This window comes from Camarhynchus parvulus, chromosome 10, assembly GCF_901933205.1.
Source record: "Camarhynchus parvulus chromosome 10, STF_HiC, whole genome shotgun sequence".
Classification (NCBI taxonomy): Eukaryota; Metazoa; Chordata; class Aves; order Passeriformes; family Thraupidae; genus Camarhynchus; species Camarhynchus parvulus.
The window spans coordinates 18539391-18566746 of NC_044580.1; the positions used below are offsets into that span (position 1 = coordinate 18539391).

The following is a 27356-nucleotide window of genomic DNA, read 5'->3' on the forward strand; positions in this document are numbered from 1 at the left end:
ACAAAAACATGGAGCCACACTTTCCCCAAGTAGATAATTATCCACACTTGGTGTTACTCCTCAAAAGGAGCTGGGGAGGCCGCTGGAATTGTTTTATTTTCCCCTCCCCATGGATCTTGCTCAGTGAGGCATAAACCTCCTGCAGGGAGATCTTTGTCACATCAGTGTCCTCCTCGAAGGGACATCCCAGCCAAAGGGCAGCTCCTGGAATAGATCTGTGCTTAAAAGTGAAAAGCAAATGAAAATGTGACAGCCTATAGACTTCTGAGTCTGCTCTGAAGTGAAATCATGATTTTCTTTCTTCAAAACAATTTCCCAGTTCCCTTTTTTCTGCAGCATTACTCTGCCAGTGTGGGCTGTTGGTTGCTTATTTTGATAATGGGTTGGAAATGACCAGCTAAGCAGTGAGATACAGTGAAAAACCTCCTTGCAGCTATAAAAGAAACACTAAACACTTGTTCCCTGTACCTTTGCATTCACAAAGAGCTGTTATTAGTTGCTAAGCTACCAGTGACCCTTATTAAATTTCCATTTAGGAACAGTGATGAATTCAAAATCGTGAGGGGGCTCTGTCACAGGAAAAAAACAACCTCCAATTATTTTAAATACACATTTTCAATAATAGGAAAATTATTTTTTCAGAACTTTAAAAAAAACACCAAACAAAAAACCCCAAATCTAAACCAATAAACAAACCCAAGACCACCACCCCAAAAAACCCCAACAAACCCCAAACCCAGAGAGCAAGATCCCACTCCAGGCAGTGTTTGGCCATAAGATGATTTATGCCTATGTAGATATGAAGGAATGATAGTGTGGCTGCTGTAATTCATTGACCTTTGTAAAATAAATATGTAGGGCCTCTTTATTGATCATTTCTAGGCAAAGCATCATCATTCAGGAGGAGTTACAGTGTTGTACACTTATTTATCTCAAAGGAGACCATTTATCTGCAAGGGGGATGGGGATGCCCGAGCCAAATACTTAAAAGCCAGGAAATAGGGTGAAATCAAATAGTGTGAAATCAAAAAGCTGACAACCTTTTTTGCATGTATAATTTTGAATATTTCTTTTTATTTATCTGTGGTTAAATAGAGAGTATGTGAGGTGGACCTGGGAGGGACCCAAATCTCTGATTATTGCCAGAGGAGGGCCAGAATTGTGTCACAGAAGGGAAGCAAAGGGAAGCACATGGGAATTCTCACCATGTATTGTCAGATTTCCTGTTTTATCTCCTAAATAATCCATTCTTTTTTTTTTTTTCCAGATGTTAAACCATCCAACATTTTGGTAAACTCTAGAGGTGAAATCAAGCTTTGTGACTTTGGTGTCAGTGGGCAGCTGATAGATTCCATGGCAAACTCCTTCGTTGGCACACGCTCCTACATGTCTGTGAGTACAATTTAAATCCAGATTACACAGCTCTGAGTTTGTTAGGGTTGAGTTGTCCCAGTTCTGGTGATCAAACAAGAACCAACTGTTGCTGCTCCTGGTTCAGCTCTTCCTGCATTCCAGGAATATTCAGGTGTCACATCAGACTGTGTGTGTGGGGGAAGAGCTGTTGCAGGAAAAGCCAAAACCTTGCAATATTTATAACCCTGCAGAAGAGCTGGGGCTGTGTCTGCTCTGCAGAACCCAGTCTGTTGTTGCCTTTGGGGGCTGCACGTGTTGTCTCCCAGAAAAGCCCAGTTTATTTTGTTTTCCGTGGGTTTGTTTTCCTTGGGATCTCTTGCCACTCCAGCATTTGCTGGGCTGGCTCTGCAGGCAAAGTGCAGCCACAGGAGAAATCCTGGCAGAGGGCAGGGAGTTAATGTGGGGCTGTTCCAGGCTGTTCTGTGTCCCTGGGCGTGAGGAACACCTTGGAAGTTCTTTCCAGACCAGCTCTCTGTGTGATTGCAGGCCCCAGCTCCTGGCAGTAGCAGCTCTTCCATTCTCACACACCTTTGCAGCACACCATGAGCTGCTGCTCTCGTTCCAGCTCTGGCTGGAGGATTAGAGCTGTGTGGGCTTGGACTTACAGGGAAAAGCTTTAACGCTGGCTCTGTTCAGCAGGAGCCCTGCATTGTCTCTGTGTCATTTCTCCTTGGTGACACACCTGAAACCAGGCTGGGGTTGAAGTTCTCACCTCTGGGGGCTGCTGCTAATGAGCAAAACCAAACGCACAGCTCAGCTCACCCATGCTCCTGCCTTGCCCTGGCTCCTCCAGGAGCAGGGATGAGAGCCAAGTGCTCTCTGCCTTCAGTTTTCTTCAGTTTGTTCTTTTTGCAGGCTGAGGGTTTTACCTGGGGAGTTTTACTTTGCTCTCTGGCATCACAGACCAAGCCACGAGGGGGATTTTGTCCTGGTAGTGTCTGAAGGATCTTCTCTTGCAGTAGCTCCCTTTGCACACTTCTGTACACACAAAACCGTACAGAATTACTACATGCAAACATCCCTTTTTACCATAGGGAGGTGTGGAAAAACAATGCTGTTTAACTTGAACAGATTTCTAGATTTTAATGATATTTATATTTATATAACAAGTGCTCTCTCTGCTTCCTGCTCTTTCTCATCCACCCACCTTCCTCTACACTTACATTTGATGAAAATTTTGGGATTTGGACATTTCTATTGCTGTCCAGCAGTTGTGTAGTTTGTCCAGATGGCTTTGGAACTGACTGAGGGGGGACACTGGAGAAAACTCAAATATCATCTCAGTAAATGCTACAAAACAAATTACACAAAACTATCACCCCCTTATGGCAGAAGGAAGAGGCTTTACTTCATTCTCACATTCTCTGAGAGGGAGTTTCAAGTTGCATATGTATTTTTCCAATATGTGCTTGCAGTCAGAGAAGATTCTGCACCATTTTGGTAAAATATGAGCTTGATTTTAAAAAGAGTACAGAAAAGTGAACGTTTTATTTGAGAACTCTTAGTAAAAATGGATTTAAGGGTGAAGTAGATCAATGTATTAATAATTTCAGGAACCATATTCAGCACTGAACATAGGCTGACAAAGCAGGTGCAAAAATGAAGCAAAAGGAGTTGGTGCAGCACTCATCTGCTGGTTTAGGCAGCAGCAGGGTGTGGATACCCTGCTCAAAGCTGAGGATCTGTGAAGCAGTGGGACTGCAATAGTCAGATACTTCTGATCATGATTCAACTGACCAAAAAGTCCCATACCTAAATATCTTTACAGTGTGTGAATCTCCTAAAGACAATACAAAATAGATTTTGCCTGCAGAGCCTTGTGTAAGAGTTCCATTAGATGCGTGCTAAAGAAATAGAACAGCACATAAGAGAATAATTCCTGAAGAGTCTCACACTTGTTTGCAGTGCTGGAATGTTTGGGGAACTTCAGGAAAACACCAAGAAGTCACTCATTTGAGCATGCTGTGCTAATAGGTTGGGGTTTCATGCTTTCACTGATGCAGGTTATTGCAGAATGTCATTTTTTGGTACCTCCTTGTCACAGAGCTGCCTCTCCTCCCCTCCCCTGTGTTTTGCAGCCCGAGAGGCTGCAGGGCACTCACTACTCGGTGCAGTCAGACATCTGGAGCATGGGGCTGTCCCTGGTGGAGATGGCCATTGGCAGGTACCCCATCCCCCCTCCTGACTCCAAGGAGCTGGAGCTGATGTTTGGCTGCCCCGTGGAGGGAGATTCTCCAGTCACAGAGACCTCGCCCCGGCAAAGAGCGCCCGGCCGGCCCATGAGCTGTGAGTCTCAACCCTCACCTTGATTTTCCTGCCACCTTCAAGGCGCTTTTGATCTCATCCTGGGCTGCACAGAGGGGATTTCAACTTTTACCAATCGGGGGTGTGTTGGGCACCTGGCTGAGCTTCACTGTGAGGAGCCCTGTGGGAGCAGAGCACCAGAGACCTTCTGTTGGTGGTTCTTGTGAGCAGCCCCAGCACTGAGGTGTTGGAACCCTGGCTGTGAGAATTGCAGATTTCTGTGCTGCCAGGCACTGACCCCCAAGAGAACACTGCATTTCACCTGAGGCTGTGGAGAAGGCTTCCAAATGGAATGATAGGACTGGGATTGTGGGTGTGGAGTTTGGTTAGAAATGTCTAATATCACGCAGTAAAAAACTTAGAGTTTAAGGTTTTAGAATATAACAAGATATAATAAAACAAGATAAATATATATATATATAGATATAGATAGAATAAAACAAGATATAAAAGATATATATAAAACAAGATAGAAGTTTTAGGGCAGAAGCTGGTCCTTCTTCTTCACCTTCTTCTCCATGGGTTTGGGTGGTATTTTGTAATTAGATAAAAAAGTCCACATTGCGAGCCCCAAGTAGTTATTAGGTTAAAAGTAAAAATAATTTAAGTGTAATTTCTTAATTAGACAGTTTGTCCTTAAAAAGCCTTGTAGAGAGAAAGATAGAACTCCATTTTTAGTTTTTTAAAGTGCTGTGAAACTCATGATTTGTGAGACTGTAATATAGATAAGAACTAATAAATATCTGAGTCTGAACAAGAAATACCATCTGACACATTTAATCTCAAGTTCAACAAAAAAACCCCAAAACTCCACAAAGTGGTGCCCTGTGTGAGGATCAAACTCACAAATTCAGATTTCATAATTTGATCAAAAACTGATAAAAAACCAAAAACCACTCTGAGATTCCAGTCTGGTGCTCTGGTTTTCTCCAAGATGCTGATCCCAGTGCAGCAGGATGATCCCAGTGAAGTGAATGCTTTGGGTCAGACCTGGAAATGTCTCCTTGCATGAAAGAATTTCCCTGTTGCACCTTTTCCCTGTAAATCTGCTGGGTGCCAGAAGTGTCAGACCTGGGTTTCCTAAAGCACCCCTAAAGCCATGGAGGCAGAGTGATCCTGATCCCAATTTCTCCAATTTCTCTCCCATTTCTTCCCAGCCTATGGATCAGACAGCAGACCCCCAATGGCAATCTTTGAACTTCTGGATTACATTGTCAATGAGGTAATTTATAAACTTAAAAATCTGCACTTCACAGCTGTAAAGTCTGAAAGCATCCTGGAATTTGGGGCTAGTGCTGTTTAGTCTGGTTTAGCCTTATGACTGAGTCACAATTCTCTTCTGTTTCAAATAGCTACGCTCCAAGGCTAGTTGGAGATTCATATTTTAGAATGGGTTGTTTCCAGTATTTTCACAAGTACCACTGAAATTTGTGCAATTCCACTGCTTGTGTTCTTCAAAAAAAGGAAAAAAGCATGCTCATGTTAGCTGTCATTTGTAGCAGCTGGATAACAATTGTTCCAGCTGGATGAATTATTGAGAGCTGTCCAGCTCACCCATTTGAAAGGCACAGTTGGTGTCTGGGTCCCTGCATTGCCTGTGCCATGATAAATTGATAAATTGCTTCTGTAACTCATCTGCTTGCACAGTTCTCTCAGATTACAAATCTGTTTTGCATATTATATAAACCCCAATCTGCCAGCACTAACTCTGGGGATGGAGCTAGCATTGAATCACTGCAGCTGCTGTGGTCCTGTATTGCAGCATCCCTGAGGGGGCCAGTTTGGGCTGAAGAGCTGCAGGAATTCAGAGTTTGGCACGATTTTCTTGTGCCACCTCTGATTTAGCACAAACTTCTTCAGCAGGAGCTGCTCCCTCCAGCACAGGCTGTGCTCCAGTGAGGGAGGGGTGCAGGCCTTGTCCCTGCCCTGTGCATAAAATTCACTCCGTGTAAGGATGGGAACTTATCCCTGAGCCTGTGGCCAAGTCCTGGAGGACAAGGCAATAACGTGCAGGTTTATGCAGTCCTCCTTCTTTATTTGTCAGAATTCTGTCTGAATTCAGAGCCTGAACCAGCTCATTCCCAGGGACAGAAAACTGACATCCAAAGGATTATGGAACTAATGATGTGCAGGGCATCTTCCCTCGGCAGTGTGGAAAATGACAGGGTGCTAATTAGTGCTCTGAGCCTTCTTTAATGAGAGCTGAGGCTGTGCTCACCCCATCCAGGTGTGTGTGTGGAGAAAACAGAACAACCAACCCACCAAAACCCAACAAAACCCACCCCACACCAGGGAAGGTCTGGTTTAGTACTGGAACACCTGAAGTCCTGCAGCTGGGAGTAATAACCCAGATCGGCCAGGGCTGCACAGCTTTGCTCAGATGGGGACATGTAACTGTGCCACACTGTAACATTATGCTGAATGACTGATGATTGTAAAACTGTACTTATTTATTTATTACAGCCACCTCCAAAACTGCCCAATGGTGTCTTTGGTTCTGAATTTCAAGATTTTGTTAACAAATGGTGAGTGTTTTCTCTCTTTTCTCTGTGGCTGAGGGGCAGAGGGACACTCAGGGCTCAGCTTTGTCTGTCAGGCCCTTGGCAATCAGAGTCCCTGCTCCAGGCCAGGGCAAATGTAAGGACTGCAATCAGCATAGTCAATCCTCTTTGGGTGTTAATTGCCTCACAGGCAGCAGGTGCATCCAGAGGAGCCCCAAGGCTGGGGGAGATTCCCCTCTTTAGCCCTGAATTTGTGCTGCTGTGCGCAGCTCAGGGCAGTCCTTAGGGAGTGACCCCAGCACAAACAGCTTCTGCAAGGCTCAGGCACCTCCTCCTGCAGTGCTGGGCCATGGGGTGCACAGTCCTGCAGGCTCCAGGTGTTTTTCCTTGCCCATGAGCCAACTCCTTCATCCCAGCAGCCATTCCCCCATCTCCTCACTTGCCCAGCTGCACCTCAGTGGTGCCAGCACTGAACCAGTGCTAAGGGGGCAGCTCATTGCAGTTCAAAAGTTTGTTTATTTGTCAGATATGTGTATTTACAGCTTCCAAAAGGAAGGACAGTCATGCAATAGCTCTACTTGATCCTCAGCTTGAGGAGACTTGGGGCAAAGGAACGTGAGGGATAAAGGAGTTCATGTTGTTGTAGCTGAAATGGGATTTATCTCCCCAGCTTGGTTTAGACACCCATCAGTCTGAGACACGTCAGGAGTTCTTACCTGGAGCTGTGGAACCCAGAGAGGGAACTGCAGGCTCCCATCTCTGTCTGAGAGGCACCTGGTGCTTTTGTTGAGTGGTGGCAGAGCAGAGCAGTCCAACCAACAGGACACAACTGGAGCCTTATGTCTTTAAAAGATAATGGAGTGTAACTTTGTGTTTTTCCAGTTTAATTAAGAATCCTGCTGAGAGAGCCGACTTGAAGCAGCTGATGGTGAGTGAAGGTTTTTATTTTATCTAAAAGCCCTTGCCCAGGCAGGCTGGATTCCTCAGCTGGCCCAGAGCAGTGGCCTCGAGGGTGGCTGGTGGCCCATGAGCAGCTCAGCTTGGGCAGGAACAGCTTTTCTGAGCTAGAGACCAAGGGGCTGCAGGTCTCACACCTCCTACAATAGGGACTGTCAAGGAGACCAAAAGTCTGGTGGGTTGTGGAGTCTGCCATTTGATAATCACAATGGGTGACTTTAATTAATTAACAAAAGAATTATCTCTTGAGTCTATTAGTTAATAATAAAGTATTGATTAATACTTTTAGGAGGACAAAAGAATAAAGCTCCACATACCATATGGACTAATTAAATACATTTTTAATCATCTGTTGTGAAACACAAGATTTGTCACTTTTTTACCAGCTTTGTCTGGCAAAATCTGTAGAACTCAACACAAATCTGCATTTTTCTCTGTGTGAAATAACCAGGTCAGTCTCAGTGCATCTTTTTATGATTTTAAGTGTAATGAGTTGTACTGCAGGTCTTCCCTGCCCTGACCATGCTGCACAATAATGGTACAAAATGCAAAGGGACTCTTTTTATTGCAAAAAGCCTTTTAGTGCCCAGGCAGACATTTTCCAGAGTATTACCCTGAGTGGCTGAGCCACACCCTCATCATTGCTGTGGTGCAGAGGCACTGGCAGGATGCCTGTGGGACACTTTGCCTGGTGCTGGCCGTTCTGCCTTGCTGTGGGAATTTCTCCTCGTGCTCTGTAAAGTTTCACAGCTCGGTTGCTCCAGGTGGATTTATGGCTGCTCCTGAGGGCTGCTCCTGAGCAGCCTGAGGGCTGGCACCCTGACCCTGTTCTCCTGTGCCCAGATCCATGCTTTCATCAAGAGATCCGAGGCGGAGGAGGTGGATTTTGCGGGGTGGCTCTGCTCCACCATCGGCCTTAACCAGCCCAGCACCCCCACGCACGCCGCCGGCGTCTGAGCCCGGGGCCAGCTCCTGGACTGTACCTCTGGTAACAACCACGCTCTCCTGGTCCTCTCTCCTCAGCTTGTACCTGTTCCAACATGTAATTCACCTCCTGAGGAAGAATGTCTTGATAGCATGTGCCAAAACGGTTTTAAATCTCGTCCTAAACTAATTGGTATCGTTCCGGGTTCCGTCGTTCACTGACCAAATGTAAGCTGTGTAAGTTCCAGTGCTTGCTGATTTTAGGTGATTATGGATATTCTTTCTTAATGAAAATATCACTGGGGCAGGGGGGGTTGGCCCCTGGCTTGTTTGAACTTTATCAAGACTCTTTGTAAATCGTTGGTACTTCAATCATGCTTTCCCCGAGCTCCTGGGCTCGGGATCGGGATGCTCCGAGCCTGTCTGTGAGCATGCTTTGCTGCTGCCCAGCTGTTCCCAAAAGTTAGGCTCCAATTTTGCTGTTGTCTAGAGATCTCTCTCTCTTTGCAGGTGAAGAAGGCAAGAGCTCTGCATTTCTCAGAATGCACAGGGCAATATTCTAATTGTAGACTTGTTCATATTTCTATATTTATTTTTGGAACATATCATCATCCTTGGATTTAGTGATGTATGTCTTTCTAATTGATTTTTAAAAGTTAGTTCTTGGAAGTGTCCTATGGAATCAAGACAATGATCCAAGCACTTTGCTTTCTTTTAACCTAAAGAGTCATGACAACTGTGTTTAGTGTCTAAAAGTGTATGAAAATCCTTTATTGTTTTATTCTCTCAGATGTTTAGCAATGGGTTCTCTTAATAAATATATTATCAAGTAACTTCTTGAAGCTTTTTTTAAAACTTGACCAAGGCTTTTAATCTGGTCACTGCACTATAAATTTCAGCTCTTTGAAAGGATGCTTTGGATGAGGAAATGCCTGAAATTCTTCCCCACAAGGAATCCCCATCAGAGGGCCATGAACTCCCACATGGCCAAAGGATCAGGTATCAAAGGGCTGGCACAGCCCGGGCCAGCAGAGGCAGGAAATGACTCACTGACAATCGAGGCCTGTCGTGGCTGCAATGACAGCTGGGAGGGTGTAAATTAAACTCTTTCCTGAGCTTTACCTACACCCAGCAAACAGAGCCTTTTACTGTTTGCTAAAAGAAATGCAAAAGCAAGGTTTGGGAGGCTGAACTCCCACTTTGGGTTGTCCCCCCAGACAGCAATAATTTGGGCACTGCAAGCACAGTTGTAAGGACAGCAGAAAAGAACTTTATTGCAGCATGCACTAGAACTGGGCTGTTAAATCCAAAAGCACTCATTCACAAAAGCAGCAGGAATTCTATCCATCAAAACTACTCCGGACCATGCTGGGCACAAATATCATTTTTCAACAGTCAGAATTACCCTTTGGAGTTGAAATGTGCCAAGAAAGGCCAGGATGGCTCTTCACACACATCACTGCAAGGGCTTGTTTGACCACAGCAGTTTTGGCTCAGACTTCTGGGATTTTTTACCTGTCAGGCTTGGGAAAGCTTTGTTAAACAATCTCTTCACTCCTGTTCTGAATTCCTTCATTAAGACCCAAAAGCCAAATAGTCTTTAGTACAGGATGAAGCCACATTTACAGCCCAACAGTTTCCATTGGTACAAACCAAGCAAGAGCCAAATTAACACTCATTAAACAGTGGCAGGAATTCACTGGAGGCTGAATGTCAGTTCTGACCACCCCCAGGACACCAGACACTTCTCCAAATGCGAGAATTGTGGAGATTTCACATCACTTTCCATTTATAACTAAGTTCTTAAACTCCTCATGCTCCTCCTTGAGAATCACATGAAAGCAGGCGACCTGGCCTTCATTTATGAGGTTACAATGAGAGAAAAATAACATCAATTTAAGAGTATTGGCCTAATACAAGCACCACAGATAATTTCTTAGTCTACAATTTGTGCACAAATAAAAGGCTCCTTGGCTGCTGCTCTGAAGGAGCAGAAGTAGAAAGTCCTTCTCTGGGACAGACTGACAGAACTGAAAAGCACCAGGGGGACAGAGAGACCTCCCTGCTGTGCCCAGAGCTGGGCTGACACTGGGAGGACTCTGGGACTAACTCCAGCTTCCCATGGAACTGAGAACACAGCAGCTGCAGCCTGGAGACAGCCCTGGACACATCTTTTCTCATCTTTCTGTATCTTAAACTGCCAGTTTAGGCAAATGAGGTTAGGATGTAATCACTGGGGCAGCAGCAGCTCCAGGACCTGGATTTGTTTCTCACATCAGGAAGTGAGAACAGACAAGTTATTGCTTTTAGTGCAAGTGTTAATTGGTCTGGTTGATCATTTGCTTCTCCCTTCCACACACAGAGATGTTGTAAGAGCTACATTAGGTTTGAAATGTGGAATGGATTATGCTACATATTTGTGCAGCAGATTTTCATTCTTTCAACATCTGAGTCAAGATGTGCCCAGCCTGGGAAGTTCACGTGTTCAGTGTCACTGCCCTCGACTCTGACATGTCAAACAGTTCATACCCACACAGCACAAAATGGAAATCACTTGGTGAGTTTCAGATGGATGAAGAAGAAATTCCTGAGTCTGTATTAAAAACCATCTCTGATTTTTTTCTCTCAAGAATCAGATTCCTCCTCCTCTTCCTCCTCCTCCTCTTTATCATCCTGAAGACTGAGGTGTAACTCAGTTTGATTGATGGCAGCCTCATTGTCCATCTGCCCAAGAGTCTGTCAGAGAAAAGGGCTGATTACCAAACCAGCACAAACACCAAACACTTCTGAATCACTGTTAGAGCTGTGCAGTCACTGTTAATTAAGATCCCAGAGCTGGAACTGAGAGCTCATCACAGCAACAAGGCCCTGATCTCCATGGCAAAGCTGCACCTGGGTCAGGCTGGCCAGGTATTGAGTGAGGAGCAGCAGCACCTGGGCCTCCATGCCCAGCACGGGTGCCACCCCAGGGTCACAAGCATTAAACAGAATATTTAACACATGGTGAACTGAGCCTACAGCACACAGCTATTTCCCAATCCCCCTGGAAACACCGTGCTGCTTTTGGGGATGGGAAAAGGTGAAACCCTCAAAACAAACCAGCAGCAAAACTGCTATTGTACCGTGAGCTTTGCAGTGATGAGAAACATCAATGAGGTGACACAAGGAGCTGCACAGGAGAACCATGCACAGCTCTGCTCATGCTCCCAGCCAGCCGTGGGGCCCCCTCCGAGCCCAGGGACCCCCTTACCTGCTGAGTGTCCTCGGCCAGCGCTGGCAGGGCCACGGGCACGTTCTCCTCGCTGGCCCTGATCATGGACTGCAGCGCCAGCTCCTCCACCTGCAGGGACCGCACTGAGCACTGCTGGCACTGGCACCACACCCTGGCACTGGCACCACACCCTGGCACTGGCACCACATCCCGGCACTGGCACCACATCCCGGCACTGGCACCACATCCCGGCACTGGCACCACACCCCAGTACTGTCACCAAACCCCGGCACTGTCACTGCATCCCCGGCACTGTCACTGCATCCCCGGCACTGTCACTGCATCTCCGGCACTGGCACCGCATCCCCGGCACACCCCCCTACCTGACCGTGCTTAACGCTTCCCACTCGGAACTCTGGGCTTTTTTACCTGTTAAAGCCTTGTTAAATGTTCTGCAATTCTGTTCTAAGCTCCTTTATTATGACATGCATGAGTCTCTAAACCCACGTACTCTTCAGTTCCACTCCTCCAACTATCCCTTCTCCATCCATCAGCTAAGGCCAACCAAGGACTCACATTTATCTCTTAGAGATGTATCTTGCTCATACTCACAATTACATTTATCTCTTGATGTATGCTGCATACACTCACAGTTATCTCTTAGAGATGTAGCCCACATACTCACATTCATCTCTTAATGTATCCTTCATACACTCACATTTACCTCTTAGAGATGTACCCTGCTCATACCCACATTTATCTCTTGATGTACCCTACATAGGTTCACATTTATCTCTTGGAGAGGTATCCTATGCACACTCACATTTATCTCAGTGTATCCTACATGCATCACACTGACATTCACCACTTACAGACATATCCTACATACACTCACTTACATTCATCTCTTAATGTACATATACACTCACAGGTACCTCTTACAGATGTACCCTACACATATTCACAACTACATTCACCTCTTTGAGATATACCCTGCACGGTCACATTTACCTCTCAGAGCACCCTAGACGGATCCCCCTTTCCCAGACCACCTGTGAGCAATTCCCCGCTCCCTCCCCCAGCCCCGCCGGGGCGCAGGGCCCGTCCCGCGGCGGAGCGCGGCCGCGCAGGGCTGAGGGGCAGGCCCGGCCCCGCGGCCGCGGCTCCGCTCCCGTCCCCAGGCCGCCCGCAGCCCCGGGGAGTCCCCGCGCACCCGCAGCCGGCGGAGCTGGTCGTGCAGCGCCGCCTTGACCCGCAGCAGCGTCTCCTCCTCGCGGCGCAGCTCCTGCAGCCGGCTCAGCATCGTCCCCGCCGGGGCACCAACCGCCCCGCCCCGCCCCCTGACGTCGCGGCCCGCCCGCCTGACGTCACACCGCCACAGCAGCGCGCAACAGGCGCCCCCGCGCGGCCACCGCCGGTCACTGCACCCGCGGGCTCGGACTCAGCCACGCCGCCCTCCCGCTCCTCCTCCTCCTCTCCCCGGAAGTTTCCGCTCGAACGCTGCTCGCACACGCACACCCGACACGGCTGTCTGTATTCCAACAACGTTTATTAGGGACAGCCCGCGGGCACAGTCCCCGCGGGGATCCCGGGGCAGCACGGCCGCGGTTACGCCTTGGCCTCGGCCTTCGCCTTGGCCTCAGCCTTTGCTGCGGGCTTGGCAGCCTTGGCTGTCTTGGCCTTCTTGGCAGGGGGCTCTGCCTTGGGTGCAGCGGGGGCCTTGGCAGCTGCCAGCTTGGCCTGGGCCTTGGCTTTCTTCTCTTCCTTGAGTTTGTGCTAGAACAGACAGAAAGATGATCAGTCAGGGCACCACCTGAACCCCAGCCCCAGCCCCAGCAGCCCCACTCACGTTCTGCGCGTGCCGCAGGATGGTGTTGCGCCGCATGGTTTTGGCGTATGGGTTCAGCTTGATCATGATTCTCAGGTTCTTCAGCGGGTTCTTCTTCAGGACCCTGCGCTGAATCTTCTTCCTGAAAAGCACAGCCATGTTGTATCATTAGCCCATCTTGCAATGCCACTTCTGCTAAATCCTCCCTGAAATCTGGACAACTGCTGTTCCTTGTGTTCATACCCAGAAATTAGGAAATCCCAGCCTGAAACCAATTTCAAACCCCCCTGCACAGCCTTTGTTCATTAAATCGAATCACTCACTTTGGAGCACGCAGGGCCTTCTGGATTTCCTGGCTTCTCATGATTCTTCCAATATCCGTATTGGTCATCTTGTGCATCGGCAGGCTGCGAAACCAATGTTCAGAGAGTGAGTGGGTGATAAAACCGTGGCTAATTCACCACAACCAGGCATTCAGGAGCAAGTCCCAGTATCCCTTTCCCTGGGAAAGGGGAAACTTTCCTGCCCCCCTGGCTGCCTCACTTGTAGTCGCTCTTGAGCGTGGCTGCCTTGCGCCAGGTGCCGTACAGATCGTCCAGCTTGCGGAACGCGCTCTCGGTCCAGATGCAGAAACGCCCCACGTGGCCTCCAGGAGCAAGGCGCAGCAGGTTCAGCTTGTTCACGTTCAGCAGAGTGATTCCTGCAGGAAAGCAGGCAAAGTAACACCTTCAGTTTCAGTGATTAAAATCAAGGAATGTGAGGCTAAGCAGTAGACAAGATGCAGAAAGAGACTGGGGTTTTTGGCTTCGACACTACAGAGCTACACACATCTCTGTATGAACATCTACTGAATTTTAAATTAACAACAATAAGCCTTTTTTCAGTGGCAAACTAACCAGCCTCATTTTTAACTGCCCCAAACACAGCTGAGGGCTGGAACAGCTGCAATATTTGTCACAAAACCCCTAAACATCACCCCAGCAGGTTCTTACAAAGATCAACCACTGCAGCCAGTCAGCACTTCCACCCAATCATGTGTTTCAGAAACACGGACCATGAAGTGGAATCTCATCATTCCAGGCAGTGTCCCGACAGAGGAGCGAGTGTGTCCCAGGTTAATTACCGGGGATGTTCCGGAAAGCCCTGATGATGCCGTTGTCCTCGTTGTAGATGATGCAGGGTCCCCTGCGCTGGATGCGGCGGCGATTCCTCATCTTGCCCTTCCCGGCCCGCATGCGCTGGGAGGCGTAAACCTGGGAAAAGCAGAAACTGAACATCCCAAGAGCCCACAGGCCAGCGGCCAGACCCAACACACTGCGTGGTCAGAACTTCACCATCGTCACTGCAGATCTGCAACACGGACCGGTGAGATGTTCATCATTCTCAGAGTCAAAATACAGAACTACTTGGAATTCCTAATCTAATAACTGCACAGCTGAATCACCTGGGTTCTGCCCTTCAGATCACACCTTCCCAGCTCACCTTTTTGATGTCATTCCAAGCTTTAAGCTTCTTCAGGAGGAGAACAGCTTCCTTGGTCTTCTTGTAGCCCTCAACCTTGTCCTCAACAACCAGAGGAAGTTCTGGAATCTCCTCGATGCGGTGGCCTAGACAGGATTGCAGAAGACATTCAGTGCTGCTCACTAACCTTGGCTGGACCCATTCCACATTATTGCTTTGTATATTCATAAATGATGTATGATAAATTAAATTCATGATAGAAATTCATGAAATGAAGCCAGGCACAGTAACCAGAGCAGTGACGTTCCAGTGGTGTCTTACAGGTCTCACACAGGACTTTGTGTACCTGAGTGTTGGGTAGATCTTTGCCTCCATGAACAGAAATCAAACTGCACTACAAGACTCCATCTAAGCCACCACAAGTACCCAACAGTGGCTCAGACAAACAATTGCAGAGGCAGAATTCTCACCTTTAGACATGACCAGAGCTGGCAGGGCAGAGGCAGCCAGAGCAGAGCAGATGGCGTAACGCTTCTGCATGATGTTCACTCTGCGGTGCCAGCGCCGCCAGGTCTTGGTCGGGGCGAACATGCGGCCGCCACGACACATCTGGGAGCTGCAGTTAAGGACAACTTCTTGGAGATTTCTTATCCCAAAGTGACTTCTGATTGCTTGCTCAGCATTAATGGGTCGTCAACCACCCGTGCCAGGATTCTGACAGCAGGCAACTGTCCCTGGGCACAGGGTAAGGCGCAAATTACGACATCATGGCAAGACAGAATGGGTCATGTGGTTCGAGAGCAGGAATCACATCAGATGAAGTCTGAGCTGCAGCCATTACTTCAAGAAAAAGATTCCATCTCACATTTAGATAATTAAAAACCTTTCTGCTGGTTGAGTTCAGTGCCCCCAAAGCCAGCACAGCCCTGGAAGGATACGTTGCCAAAGGCACCCTGGCCAGAGCGGTGAGTGCCACCACCCCGGACACGCGGGATTCGAGCAACAGCTCTGCCAGTACCCCATGATTCAGCACTGGTCTGGTGACCTGCAACAGAGAGAGACATCATGAGGGTCATTCAGGTGACATCACTGCCATGCTCCCACAGCCAGAGGGATGCTGAACTCAGGGCACTGATCAGAACTTCCACCCAATCATGTGTTTCAGAAACACGGACCAATGAAGTGGAATCTCATCATGTCAGCATAACAAAATCTCAATCAGGAAAACTTAATCCTAGTCTGTTAATGTACCTGATTCTGACCCAAGATCTTTAAGACACTTATTTTAAGCTTGATCCTCAGTCTGGAGGTCTGACTTGGCACTGCTATACATAGCAAGTTAGGATGTTTGTGTGAAACTTAGAAATAAGGTTAAAAAGGCATGTTCCTAGCACAGACGTCTTGGGAAGCAGAAGTTATCTGCACAAACAACAGAAGCAAGTCTAATAAATGTCTATTTGCAGCTTTTCCTTGAAGAATGCCTCAAGCAAGTCTCACAAAGTCAATGTAGTGCAGGGATTTCACCTGGAACGCTTTTCAGCCATTTTATGTTTTTCCTGCAAAGAATGATTATTTCATCTGAGGACTGCAACATGCACTTCAAGCAAGACCACAGAGTACCCCAAAATACCACCTTGATGCTCCTCAAAATAATAAAACTGTATTTTAAACCATTTAAAACCACAGTGTTAACAACTGGCCTTGCCTTTTATACAGAACCCCACGGATAAGCACTCCTCTTATCCCAACCCCAGCTTTATTTCCATGTGAGCCCTCATGCCATGCAGTGCAGCCCTGATGCCTTGTGAAGGCTGACCTAGAGCAGAGGCTAGATAGAGTTAAAGAGCAAAGTAGGGAGGCTTATTTTTTAGGAGGCTTCAATGGATATACCTTGGGCAGCACAAGAGCCCAGCCAGGGCTACACCCAAGATGAACCAAAATGGTCACAAAAATGGATGTCTGGTCATGGGGTCTCACATTTTATAAGTTTTGGTCTTTTAGCATATTGGAGCTAATTGTCCAATTGCAGCTTTAGCTTATGAAGTCCCATCCTTCTTGTTTTTCTCTCTCCAGCCCATGGTGTTTGTGCTCTTGGGCCTGAGATTTGGATCATTCGTCCTTGGTGCCCAGCTGGAGCAGGAATTGTTTTGTGTCCCTACCCTGTGAAGAGAGCTCCCCATCCCCTATGACGAAGCTCAGACTAAAGCAGTGCACACCCTACAGTACTCCAGAACCTGAACATAAAAGCCAAACGGCGAGGCAGCAGCCTGAGCTGTACCTGCGAGCTCGCTGACGGCATAGGGCTGCCGGTTGTTCTTGCGCAGGTTGGTGTGCACAAAGTTGACCACGTCGGGCCGGATGGGCGCCCTGAACACGGCGGGCAGCGTCACGTTCTTGCCCGACGCCTCCCCCTTCTCGGAGTACACGGAGATCAGCGGCCGAGCGCAAGCCTGGGGAAGCACAAACCCTTTAAGTACAAAGTGAAGTGCATTCCTGGCGTTGGAAGCCCTCAGATATTGCTCAGAACCGAGGAGTCGTCAGCTCAGCAGTGCCAGCACAATGACAGCAGGCAACTGTCGCTGGGCACTGGATAAGACGCAAATTACGTCATCACAGCAATATTGTGCTCCAAAGCTCACCTGCAGACAACTACACCTGCATTCCCAAGGAATTTGTACAATTCAGCCTCTGGGCTCTGTAATAAACCCCTTCAAAACTACTTCCCAGCTACTACTAAAAAAACCCACCTGTATTAACCAAACATTTGTAATTAGTTTTAAGAAATACTGTAACCAGCTCATCAAACAGTGTCAGAGGACACTGAACAACCTCTGGTGCTTTAAAATTTGCGTCCTGAAAAAAGAAGCTGCTCTCAGCACCAGCTGCCTGTGAAAAGGCTGAAAGGATGCCCAAAAATAGCCAGAGGATGAGCAGCACGCTTTTAAAGACAATGTTTTAGCATTGTATTGTATCAGTAGTTAATTAATCTGGTGGTAACTGTACAGGCAAAGCATTTTGCTTCTCCTTCCCTTCCCACTCCAAACTGAGCAGCCAATAGCACCATCTCTGCATGTGAGATGCATGTGACACTGGTCCCAAGCAAGGCTCTGGGCCCTGGTGTTAACCCAGAGACCCCAACACAAGCAACAAACTTGACCAGGATGAAGGCATCGGAGCACAATCTGAGCTGTATTGGCACGAAAAACTGTTCATTTGCAACCTGATTCTAGACCAAGGTCTCTTAAAACCTGTTTTGCAAGAAAAATAGGTTAATAAAAGAAATATATACAAGCCGTTCTTCCCACTCTACATGGGCGCAAACTCCCGTGGGGCCTGTTTCGCTTTAGATAAATACATCAGGAAACTACAAAGCGCTGCTAGATGGCGATGGGGACCCATCCCATCCCCTTCCCGTGCCCACGAAAAGGAGAACTTTAGGCCGACCATGCCGAGCTCCCTCCCGCGGCCTCCCCGGCCCGGCCCGGCCCGGCCCCGCTCGGTCGCTCACGGGCTCCACGCGGCCGCCGAGCACTGACGGGCCCAAAATGGCGGCCGCGCGCCCCACGCCGCCCGCACGGCCTCCGAGCTGCCCGTGGCTCGCTCTGCCCGCTGGGCCCGGCTTCCCCGGGCCAGCCCCCGCTGCCCGCCCCGCTCCCCCCCGGCCCCCGCTGCCCCGGGCCGGGCCCGGCGCTCCCCTCACCATGGCGGCGGAGCTGCTCGTGCGGCCGCCCGCCTGCGCCGCGCCCCGACCGGAAAAGGAAGGACTCGTCACCCTCCCGTCAATACGTACATGTCCCTCCACCTTCCGACAGCCGGTCCTGCCGTGCCGGCCGGTCAACCCCTGACACCCAGTCCAAGTTCCGGACCGAGCTCCAGCCCCGGTCCCAGTCTCTATCCAAGTCTCTTCGGCCCCGTCGCGCCCATCCCGAGCTCTTCGGGCGCCTTTGTCCCGCTCAGTTCCCAGCCAAAGCAGGGGACTCTGTTCCGGCGGAGGGATCTAGCGTGACGCGTCACCCTCCCCTCACAGACACCGCGTAGCGCCGGCGGGCGGGAGGTTCGACTGTGGCGGGCGGCGATGGCGGCCGAGCGGCGGCGCCGGGCGGTTGGCGGCCTGAGCGGGCTCCTGCTGCGGTGGGGATCGGGACTGTTCCCGGGGCTGAGCGGGCTCCTGCGGCGGTGGGGATCGGGACTGTTCCCGGGGCTGAGCGGGCTCCTGCTCCGGTGGGGATCGGGACTGTTCCCAGCGCTGTCCGGGCTCTTGAACTGGTGTGGATCGGGGTCACTGCCTGGGCGTCTCCGCTGCTCTGCTGAGGGAGATCTGGCCCCGCTTGTGGGGAGGCTGCTGAGGCTCCGGTTGTAGCCTTGGAGTGTTTATTGTATGTGGGTAATGCTGGTGTTTAACGAGGAATATTGAGGGGAAAGGTCGTGTATCTCAACGTTTTCTTTTCTTTCAGGATGCGTGAAGAAGGAAAGGACAGTATCCCTGAACATCCCTATATCTATGAGGTAAAATCATAGACTGGTTTGGGTTGGAAGGGAACTTGAAGATCATCCCGTTTCCTCCACGGCCATGGCAGGGACACCTTCCATCTGTACCAGGGCCTCCCCAACCTCACAGGAAGGATTTCTTTATAATTTCCAATCCACAGCTACACTGTCAGTATGAAGCTGTTCCACCTTGTCCTGTCACTTCATCCTCTTAAAAAAACCGCTGAAATGCCGTGTCTCTATACAGTATATTACAAAGTTTTGATTTTTTTTTTTTCAGACTGATGTAGAGATCTCATTGGTTGGTGGCAGTTGCAAAAATCCTGTTGAAAAGTTTTGGAATGGAAGCAGCACAATGTATATTTTGCAGAAAGCTGTAAGTGTGCTTGGTAGATGTTAAATGCAATCCAGACTTTTGAATTCCCATCAGATGTTTTTCACACACCTTACATGCACATTTCTCTTCAAGACACACAGTGAAGAAAGCGACTCCATGGAGGAATCAAGAGCAGATGATGCTGTTTACACCTCTGAGGTTTTGCCAAAGGAGACTCCTGGAGCCCTGGCTCTTTCTGTTGGAAGAGCAAAGTAAGTGTGAAAGCTTTTGAGGGAGTTTTCTTTTGTAATTCTGTGTCTTTTTCTAATAATCCAAACTTGTATTTTCAATGCCCTAAATAAAATTACTCATTAGTTTATGAGGAGTTGTGATTGTTTTCCAGCCTGCAAAAGGGCCTTCCTACTTTTAATGGCTAAAAGTGTTTTAAAAAGTAGCTAAAATCCAGGTATTGGAAAAGCACTTGTGATCTGGGCTTTTGGGGGAATGGGATTCACTGGGTGTAGATGAGCAAAAAAAGCTTGTTTTTTTGGTAAAGCTCCTGTTAAAAAAAAAGGCCTAAAAATCTGATTTGCATCTTTGGTGTTATTAAAATACCAATGCATGGTGTCAAAATGTGGTTTGCCTAACTATTCTTTTAACTAGCTTAGAATGTAATTTTCAATTATCATTTTAGAATTTTCAGTTTACATTAATATACTGTGTTATTTGCTGGCATCTTACTTTCTCCCTGTTCCTGTTTCTAGGCAGTTGATTTCCTTGTACACAATGGTGCAAAACCCAAACGTGACCTCCCTGGGGATGAGTGACCTGGCTGTGCTTCCTCCCCTGTGGACCAGGTCTGATGGCTCTGATCCTCAGCACACCTGCTGGATGGGAGCTGAGCCTCTCAAGGCTGGAAACAAAGTCACAGGGCTCAATATTTACATGGTTTCATGTGATGGTAAGGTGGTCATGGTGCTCAGAAAATTAAATGAGGAAGGCTAAAAAATGTGGGAATGCTGATGTCAGAATGCTATCTTTGTTCTGTGTGTGATACTGGCTTGGAAATGCTCTGTATTCCTGGTTTTAATGAGCAAGAAGGGATTAAAATAAGAGAAAAGATCTTTTTATCCAATGCCATGGGCTGGAATGGCTTTTAAATCTCCTCAATGTACCTGTAGCTGTACAGGCCTACCTCAACTCATTTTTAAACTGTTAAACTGCTGCCATTCAGGATCTTACACAACCTCTGACCTGTTCTAAACATTTATACATGTTCATATCAGCTCTTATATCACCAATAGAGAAATGCAGGGAGATTCCTGCTTTCTAAAGGACAGCACGAGTCATGCCTCACCAAATGGAGTATTTGGGAATGAATTTGAAGGGCCAAATTTAAATTGTGTCAAAAGGGTTTTTTGATTCTCACTTTTTTCCTTTCCTAGGTCCTACAGCTGATAAAACCCGTTTTCCAAACCTGGAAGAGCTCAAAATGGAACATAAAATAAGACATCATTCATCTGTTGTAAGTTTTTATGCTCTGTCATGGCTTCAATTGAAGTTTAAAAACTCTGTTTTGGGATTTGTGATGCTGGTTTGGGGAAGCTTTTGAAATTCTCTATGGAAACCACCTTAGTATAATTCCATAGTGTAACAGTCTGATTTCAGGTCATGTTTATAATGCATTTGTCTGGTATTACCCTTTTTTGCATATTTGTGAAATGCTTTTAAAATTATTTTGTCTGTGCTAGTTTTGTTATTCTTATTTTTGAAATCTGTTCTTTTTAGGTGACAACAAAAGGATTTGCTCGGTATGAGCTGATTGCAGCTGCTGCAATAGAGGACACCATTGCAGAATCTGGAAGCAACATCTATGTGGATATCACCTGGAATGGTGTGGAAAAGATTCTGGAGACTCCCCCAGTGATCTCTGCTGCCACCCTGGTAAGTCAGGATGGAAAAGGCAAATAAACCCAAGCTCTTGGCACTACTCGCATCATGACTAGTACAAAGGATAGAAGATAAAAGCAGTGTAACCTGTTCATAAGCTGAATTATAAGTGTGCTGACATGCTTCTCACTGATGAAAATTTTAAGACATTTGATTTCTAAAGTTTGAAACTGAGATAAACTTGTGGCACTTTCAGAATATTGCCCTGGAGTCGGGGGACCCCAGAAGTCCTGTGTTCCAGCTGTACCGAGAGCTGCAGTTCCTCTTGGTGAGTGCAGGGGACAAATTCCAATTTCACACTTGCATGGAAGGGGAATTTTATGTGCCAATAATTTACTTTATTGAAAATTTCATCGGACCTTTCAGAGATAACTTCAAGCGTTTATTTTAGCTGAAACTTTGAGCTCAGTTTTAGAAATCTTGACTATAAAGAGGATAAGGCATCCAGGAAATTCTGAACATTTGTAACCCCTGGTTAGCTGTGCAGAGATTCGTGGTTCTTGGTGAAGTTGTCTGTGAAAGATGACACATGCAGGACTCCCAGGAAGAACTGATTTCTGTTGGGGTTTTCCTGCTGCTTTTAGGCTTTGGCTGAAGGTCTGAAGACGGATGTGACCGAGTGGCCTGAGCCATCAGAGTCTGAATCAGCTCCTAAACTGGTCCAGGAATTCCTGACTGGTAATTGCTGCTTGTTCCATGGGGAGGGAGGGGTGTGGCACTTCACAGGGATTAAAGGGAATTCCACATACAACTTTTAAAGCCTTAGAACTGGGAATGTTCATTTCTGTGCTGTAACCACTGCACAGAGTAGTTGAATAGGTTAATACATATTTGTCATTTTTCTTTGTCCTAATATCATAGATCAAAGTAATAATAATAAAAAATATTTCTTAAAAGTCTTTTCAGACTATATCCTTACCCAATAAAACCATTTTAAAATGACTCAATTCTATTCTTCATTGTATTTGTTAGTTATGATGTGCCTGGGGATTAATGTTTAGTTTGATGACACTTTTCATAGTGGTGGAACTTATTTTTTTAACTTTACTAGATTTAAAAAAGAAGCTGGATGGAGATTATATATTTGAAGACAAGAATGAAACAGAGGTGTGTGCAATTTCCTAATAGCTGCTTTGTCATTTTGCTTTCACTTTTAACTGCAGTTATTTTAGATTTTGACTAAATCTTAAATATTGTTTATATGTGCAAATAGTGATGTAAAGGAATATGGATCTCTTGCTTTCTGCTGTGTAAAAATAATGGGAAAAGGTCTGATTTCTTCCAGGAATTCTGACCTTTCTGTCATTGCATTCTATTACTAATTTGCTTTTCTTGCCTAATTTTGTTATTTGGTGCCAATTTAATAGTATCAGTTGAATATGTGTCTTACTTATCTAGAGGTTTATGGTATTTGTATTATGGTATTGCCATTGAAGCAATGGGCAAATTCAAATGATAAAAAATGTGTTTGGTTATATTAAGATTTTTTTTCCCTCTCAGCTTACAAGGAAAGGTTTAGGTCTATTTTCTGTTAAGAGAGAAGCAGCATTTTGTTGATAATCCAAGAATATATTGATTTCTGTGTCAACAGAGCTATTCTGTTTGAGGATTACAGGGAAGTACTTTTCTGCTCTGAGAATTGGTGTGTCTGGATTTTGGCCTCCAGGCACTGCTGGGTACACAGACAATACCTGGCTGAGATCTGAAGTCTCTCTGACAGTGGCTTTTGTTTCCTGGTCCAAGGCTAGCAGTTGTCCAGTGTGATAATTCTGCAAAGAATCAGACTTGCTGTTAGATAAAAGTATACTGCCAAATTACTGTGTTAGTTTCCCTGGAAAAGGGAGGAAATCAGTGATGCAGCCACTTTTGGTCTCTGGAGAAATTCAGATGTGGAAAGTTTTTGACTTTAAGACACCATTTTTCATTGAATACCCATAAATTCTTCCAGGAAATCAAATGTGACACAGCTGCTGTGGACAGTTGCATAAAATCAATCTTTGGTGAGCGAGGAGACCTGGATTTCACTGAGCAATTATGGTGCAAAATGAAAAGTAGGTGTATTGTGCCTGTTTTCCTTTCATTTTCTTCTCTGTCTGCTAGACAGTATGGCTTTTTCAGGGAAATTCCTGACCATTGCTGAGTTTTAAGGACTCATCAGCTCTTCAGAAAATTGGTACCAGCAATACCAATTGCTCTCTTCCTAAAAGAGCCCGTTTTAGGGATGTAGGATGATCTATTTTCTTACAGCCTTCCAATGGCTGACCAGCATCTAACCGGAGATAATTTCATTTTGTTTGACTGCAAAAGGTATTAAACCATTGATAGTCTCTAAAGCTAAAACCCATCTGCTCTAAAACTGAAAACTTTATAATTCCTTTTTCTCTAGATCTGAAGGACAATTTTCAGTGTATATAGAATTCACTGGTCTCTGTTAATCATTGTGTTTTTAGAATAATCTTTTTTAAAGTCATCATATGACAAAGGTGCCAAAAAGCTGTGCAGTCTGTAATTTCAGCTCTCATTCCTTAACTGAGGGGTTTTGTTCATGCAAGGGTGTGTTGGCCTGTTGTTATTGACTTAACAGCCAGAAAAAGAGCCTGGACTGATAATTAAAATATTGTGGTTTTCTTTCCAGGTGTCAGTTCCTATCAGGAGTTAATAGACTGTTTCACACTGGTCATAAAATCCCTGGAATGTGGTGAGATACAGCCATGGGTATGTATTTGTGTTTCACAATAGAAGTTAAAGTTTGGAAGAGTTTAGAGTAAAATACAGTTCTTGTCCCTTCACTGCCCCTCATTTGTGTTATTTTTAAATTGTGTTTCTTTGGTGTTGAACTTCTGAACACTGTTGATGGTGTTTCATGCACAGTTACATCACAAAAAGATCACAAAAGTTACATCAAAAAGATTTGTTTCTTTTTAGATTCATCAGGGGAGTAGCAGTTTCTTAAGTCAGTTGATCCAACAGTCCTACCATGGAAAGATGGAGGATGTTTCCCTCAGTGACATCACTCCCATTCAGATGCTCCTGGAGATTGGCTTGGAGAAGATGAAGAAGGATTATGTCAGTTTTTTCATAGGTGAGCCTGACACTGGGTAACAGCATTAGGAATTCAGGAGAAAAGGTGTTCCATGCAGGAAATAATGAACTTTTTGGGTAACCTCTATCTCTTCCTTCCCATCTGCTGAAGTGCAGTTTTCAGCTTCCTTAGTAATGGAACTTTTCAGCTTTTAAATTTCAAAATTTTAAAAACTAATTTGTTTCAAAAGAAGTATAGTTTTGTGTTTTACCATTGTTATTATCCCTTCATTTCTTTTTGGCATCTGTCATCCTGCTCTCATTCTTTGTTTATTTGCTTTTTTATTTTCACTACTTTTGTAAACTTGTATGTCCTGAGGAGAGTGGCTGTCTCCAAGTATACAGTGGGTCTCTTCATTGTGCAGCCTCGGTGATAAATGAAATCATGCCTTGACCATGCCACTTTAGAGGGGTTTTCTTCTTTGGAATGAATGATCATGTCAGTAAATAACGTCACACTCCTGCTGACTTTGTCCTTTAGCAGATTTCCTGTTTGATCATCTGAATGTTGTTTATATTCTGAGACCATGTATTAAGTTTTAATTTTTTTTCCTGCTGTTCCTTTTACAGGCCAAGAACTTGCAACAGTAACCTACTTGGTGAGATGCTTTATTTTTATTTTATAAAGCAGAGCATGCTTAGCTGATAGTGGGATGCAAATCATATAAGCTGAGAAACTGAACTGCAGATCATGAGGCTGGAGATGTCAGAAATGCAGAAATGTCATTGTTTTGTTTCCTTATTCCCAGATAATTCCCTTGATATCTGATCTGGGTCTCTGTCAAGGCAGTGAACATTTGTCACACTTTGATGAGACTTTGTTCTGAGTCTGCTGGGCCACTCTAAAAATCTTGGCTTCTCCAAAGAAGCAGGAAGATGATTTTATTTGCTGAGGGTGTGTGGTGTGTCTGTAGCAATGGAGTGCTCAGGTAAGAACAGAAGTTCTTTGCTCTTCCAGGATTACTTCATTTCCACATCAGTGGGGCTCCAGGAACAAGTCCACCGTGTTCAAAAGCTTCACCATATGCTGGAAATAATGGTCAGCTGTACAGGCTTACTGCAGTTCAGACATGAGAACCTCTTCCCTTTGACACAGTAATTATTTCATTTCTACTTTTGCTCTTTAAATGATAGTCACAAATAGAGTTTGTTTGGCAGTTTTAAAGAAACGCCAAGATGTTGGTGATAGTGAGACTGCAGAAGGAGCAATTGGATCTTCGTGCCAAATTTTGCTTTGGGACTAAAAGTGAAAACGAAAGGAAATAATAAAATATGGGAGTATAGTTAATTTTGCACAAGGTTTTTGCTCTGTTGTACAAGCATTTCTTTAAAGAAAGTAACCTGATATCTCTTGTAGGATTTGCATGAAGTATTACAAAGAAAACCCTCTGAATGAGAAGCATGTGTTTCAGCTGCCCATCAGACCAGCTCTTGTGAAGAAATTCTATCAAAAGTAAGAAAAACTTCAGCATTTGCAGCATGAAATTCAGATGTGACTGAATACCTGACTCAGTTTTGATGTTTTTTGATTATTCTCTCAGTGATAACCCTGAAGTCTGGAGGGTGGAGATAAGCAGTGGGCATGGACAGAAGGAGGTTAAAACAACGTGGCAAGTCAGCACCACTGCTCCTGTTGAACATGGGACATCAAACAATTCAGGTGGGGAATGCTGGTGGTGAAATGAAATAATCAAGGCACAAACTTCAAAGAAATTCAGTTTTTATCCTGAATTTAGTGGGTCTGAGCTTTATATTTATTTTCAGCTAAGGCATAATGCTATTTTGCCTTCTGCTAAAAGAGTGAGGTGTTATTTACAGAATTAAGGATATTCAGAAAGTGGTGACTTTTTGCCTTCTCACCTTGACTGAGTTGTTTTTAGAGTTAAAATGACAAAATAGCTACAAATATGAGATGATCGATACCCAAAAAATCTTGCAACTTATTTCTAAAATGTTTGCCAATGAATCTGAGAAGAGTTTTGAAGAGAAATTTCCCTGTTGTTAATGCTGGTCTCAAGTCAGAGAAGGTGCAAAGGGGAGAGGATCTGCCTTGCTGCAGGCAAATGCAGAACAAGTGGAAAAGCATCAGAATGGGGAAGAATTAAGCAGAGAGACTGGTACAGAAATGATTTGCCTTTTTTGGGATGGGGTTTGTTGTGAGACCTTGGTAAATCTTCCCTGTCATTATTGATTTTTGTCATGAAGTGCTTCAGTAAAACTGCACTTTGAAAACAGTTCTGGAAGCTGCTCCATGGACTAATCTCTACCTTCTCACAAGAGTGGCTAATCCCAACTTTTCCCTTTGTCCTTGCAGGTTTCTTGTCTGACTCCACAGTAAATGGAAGCAGTGAAGAAAGGCTGTATTTTATTACCATGACTCAGTGCAGTCAGGTGCAGTTCACTTAAGTTGATGTTACTGAGCAAGCAGGACTGGAAAGGTACAGAAAGGGGGAAAATTCAGTATTTTCTGTCCCAACAGAACCTTTAGAAGCTCTGGGCTTCAAACAGTTCATCTTCACTGACTTGTTTTATTACACTTTAGTGGGACCTCCACAGCCACAATTCACCTGTAGGCACCTCATTTGTTAAAAATGCAGTGCAATTATGACTGTACAGTATAAATATTTTGTAAATATGGTGGATATTTTTCATATATTTACAGACATTCAACAAAGTTGTGCGCTTTGGGGTTTCATATTTTATTTTTTGATCATTAAAAATGCAATCAGACCCTGTTCAAAGTGTGAATTATCTTAACCAACAAACCAAGCAATATTGTTATGTTCTCCTGGGATCAAGTGATGCTTCATCATCCTGAAGGATTTGGAAAGCTCTTCATCCAGGGCCTTGGGATCTTCAGCCAGTTTGGGTTTCTTTGTCCCTGTATTTATATTTTGGAGTATTCTTGAAAATACTTCTCTC

The 27356-nt window shown here is 45.7% G+C and overlaps 4 protein-coding genes and 4 non-coding genes across 8 annotated transcripts in view; 2 read left to right on the top strand and 6 right to left on the bottom strand.

The window, feature by feature from the left end:
• Nucleotides 1–8932, top strand: part of MAP2K1 (mitogen-activated protein kinase kinase 1) — a 32079-nt gene extending 23147 nt beyond the window's left edge. Inside the window, 6 exon segments of the mRNA XM_030955366.1 lie at nucleotides 1268–1392; nucleotides 3492–3699; nucleotides 4875–4939; nucleotides 6181–6242; nucleotides 7101–7146; nucleotides 8019–8932. Of these exon segments, the coding sequence (XP_030811226.1) occupies nucleotides 1268–1392; nucleotides 3492–3699; nucleotides 4875–4939; nucleotides 6181–6242; nucleotides 7101–7146; nucleotides 8019–8132 (620 nt within the window). The 3' untranslated portion in view covers nucleotides 8133–8932.
• A 414-nt stretch (nucleotides 8933–9346) lies between these two features.
• SNAPC5 (small nuclear RNA activating complex polypeptide 5) lies at nucleotides 9347–12666 on the bottom strand. Its single transcript, XM_030955367.1, has 3 exons — nucleotides 12524–12666; nucleotides 11350–11439; nucleotides 9347–10835 (listed from the first exon to the last, which is right to left on the bottom strand). Exons 1-3 carry the CDS (start codon nucleotides 12611–12613, stop codon nucleotides 10725–10727), a joined length of 291 nt encoding a protein of 96 aa, XP_030811227.1. The 5' UTR covers nucleotides 12614–12666; the 3' UTR covers nucleotides 9347–10724.
• A 174-nt stretch (nucleotides 12667–12840) lies between these two features.
• Nucleotides 12841–18378, bottom strand: RPL4 (ribosomal protein L4). The gene is made up of 10 exons (XM_030955077.1): nucleotides 18300–18378; nucleotides 16878–17049; nucleotides 15538–15644; nucleotides 15070–15208; nucleotides 14621–14745; nucleotides 14262–14391; nucleotides 13682–13838; nucleotides 13462–13545; nucleotides 13160–13280; nucleotides 12841–13086 (listed from the first exon to the last, which is right to left on the bottom strand). Exons 1-10 carry the CDS (start codon nucleotides 18300–18302, stop codon nucleotides 12919–12921), a joined length of 1206 nt encoding a protein of 401 aa, XP_030810937.1. The 5' UTR covers nucleotides 18303–18378; the 3' UTR covers nucleotides 12841–12918.
• Nucleotides 14149–14218, bottom strand: LOC115907673. Its single transcript, XR_004061061.1, has one exon. It is a non-coding gene; the product is annotated as a small nucleolar RNA SNORD18 (small nucleolar RNA).
• LOC115907674 lies at nucleotides 15273–15372 on the bottom strand. Its single transcript, XR_004061062.1, has one exon. It is a non-coding gene; the product is annotated as a small nucleolar RNA SNORD16 (small nucleolar RNA).
• On the bottom strand, nucleotides 15731–15801 carry LOC115907672. Its single transcript, XR_004061060.1, has one exon. It is a non-coding gene; the product is annotated as a small nucleolar RNA SNORD18 (small nucleolar RNA).
• On the bottom strand, nucleotides 17117–17217 carry LOC115907675. The gene has a single exon (XR_004061063.1). It is a non-coding gene; the product is annotated as a small nucleolar RNA SNORD16 (small nucleolar RNA).
• Nucleotides 18379–18674: 296 nt separating the features above from the next.
• Nucleotides 18675–27350, top strand: ZWILCH (zwilch kinetochore protein). Its single transcript, XM_030955078.1, has 18 exons — nucleotides 18675–18730; nucleotides 19054–19105; nucleotides 19368–19463; nucleotides 19557–19675; nucleotides 20168–20364; nucleotides 20849–20928; nucleotides 21192–21347; nucleotides 21550–21621; nucleotides 21938–22031; nucleotides 22405–22460; nucleotides 23302–23404; nucleotides 23989–24068; nucleotides 24279–24435; nucleotides 25005–25033; nucleotides 25393–25529; nucleotides 25792–25887; nucleotides 25976–26094; nucleotides 26749–27350. Exons 1-18 carry the CDS (start codon nucleotides 18675–18677, stop codon nucleotides 26838–26840), a joined length of 1791 nt encoding a protein of 596 aa, XP_030810938.1. The 3' UTR covers nucleotides 26841–27350.
• The last annotated feature ends 6 nt before the right edge of the window (nucleotides 27351–27356 follow it).

Excerpts from the sequence above, each read along its gene's own strand:
- RPL4 (XM_030955077.1), bottom strand. Across the intron at positions 15,645-16,877 it reads TGCCGTCAGCGAGCTCGCAG|GTCACCAGACCAGTGCTGAA; the intron begins GTACAGCTCAGG and ends TCTCTGTTGCAG. Across the intron at positions 14,392-14,620 it reads CTTGGAATGACATCAAAAAG|GTTTACGCCTCCCAGCGCAT; the intron begins GTGAGCTGGGAA and ends TGCTTTTCCCAG.
- SNAPC5 (XM_030955367.1), bottom strand. The coding sequence starts at position 12,613 with ATGCTGAGCCGGCTGCAGGAGCTGCGCCGCGAGGAGGAGACGCTGCTG. Across the intron at positions 11,440-12,523 it reads ACCAGCTCCGCCGGCTGCGG|GTGGAGGAGCTGGCGCTGCA; the intron begins GTGCGCGGGGAC and ends CGGTCCCTGCAG. Across the intron at positions 10,836-11,349 it reads TGGCCGAGGACACTCAGCAG|ACTCTTGGGCAGATGGACAA; the intron begins GTAAGGGGGTCC and ends TTTCTCTGACAG.
- ZWILCH (XM_030955078.1), top strand. The coding sequence starts at position 18,675 with ATGGCGGCCGAGCGGCGGCGCCGGGCGGTTGGCGGCCTGAGCGGGCTC. Across the intron at positions 23,405-23,988 it reads ATTATGGTGCAAAATGAAAA|GTGTCAGTTCCTATCAGGAG; the intron begins GTAGGTGTATTG and ends TTTTCTTTCCAG. Across the intron at positions 26,095-26,748 it reads TGGGACATCAAACAATTCAG|GTTTCTTGTCTGACTCCACA; the intron begins GTGGGGAATGCT and ends TTGTCCTTGCAG.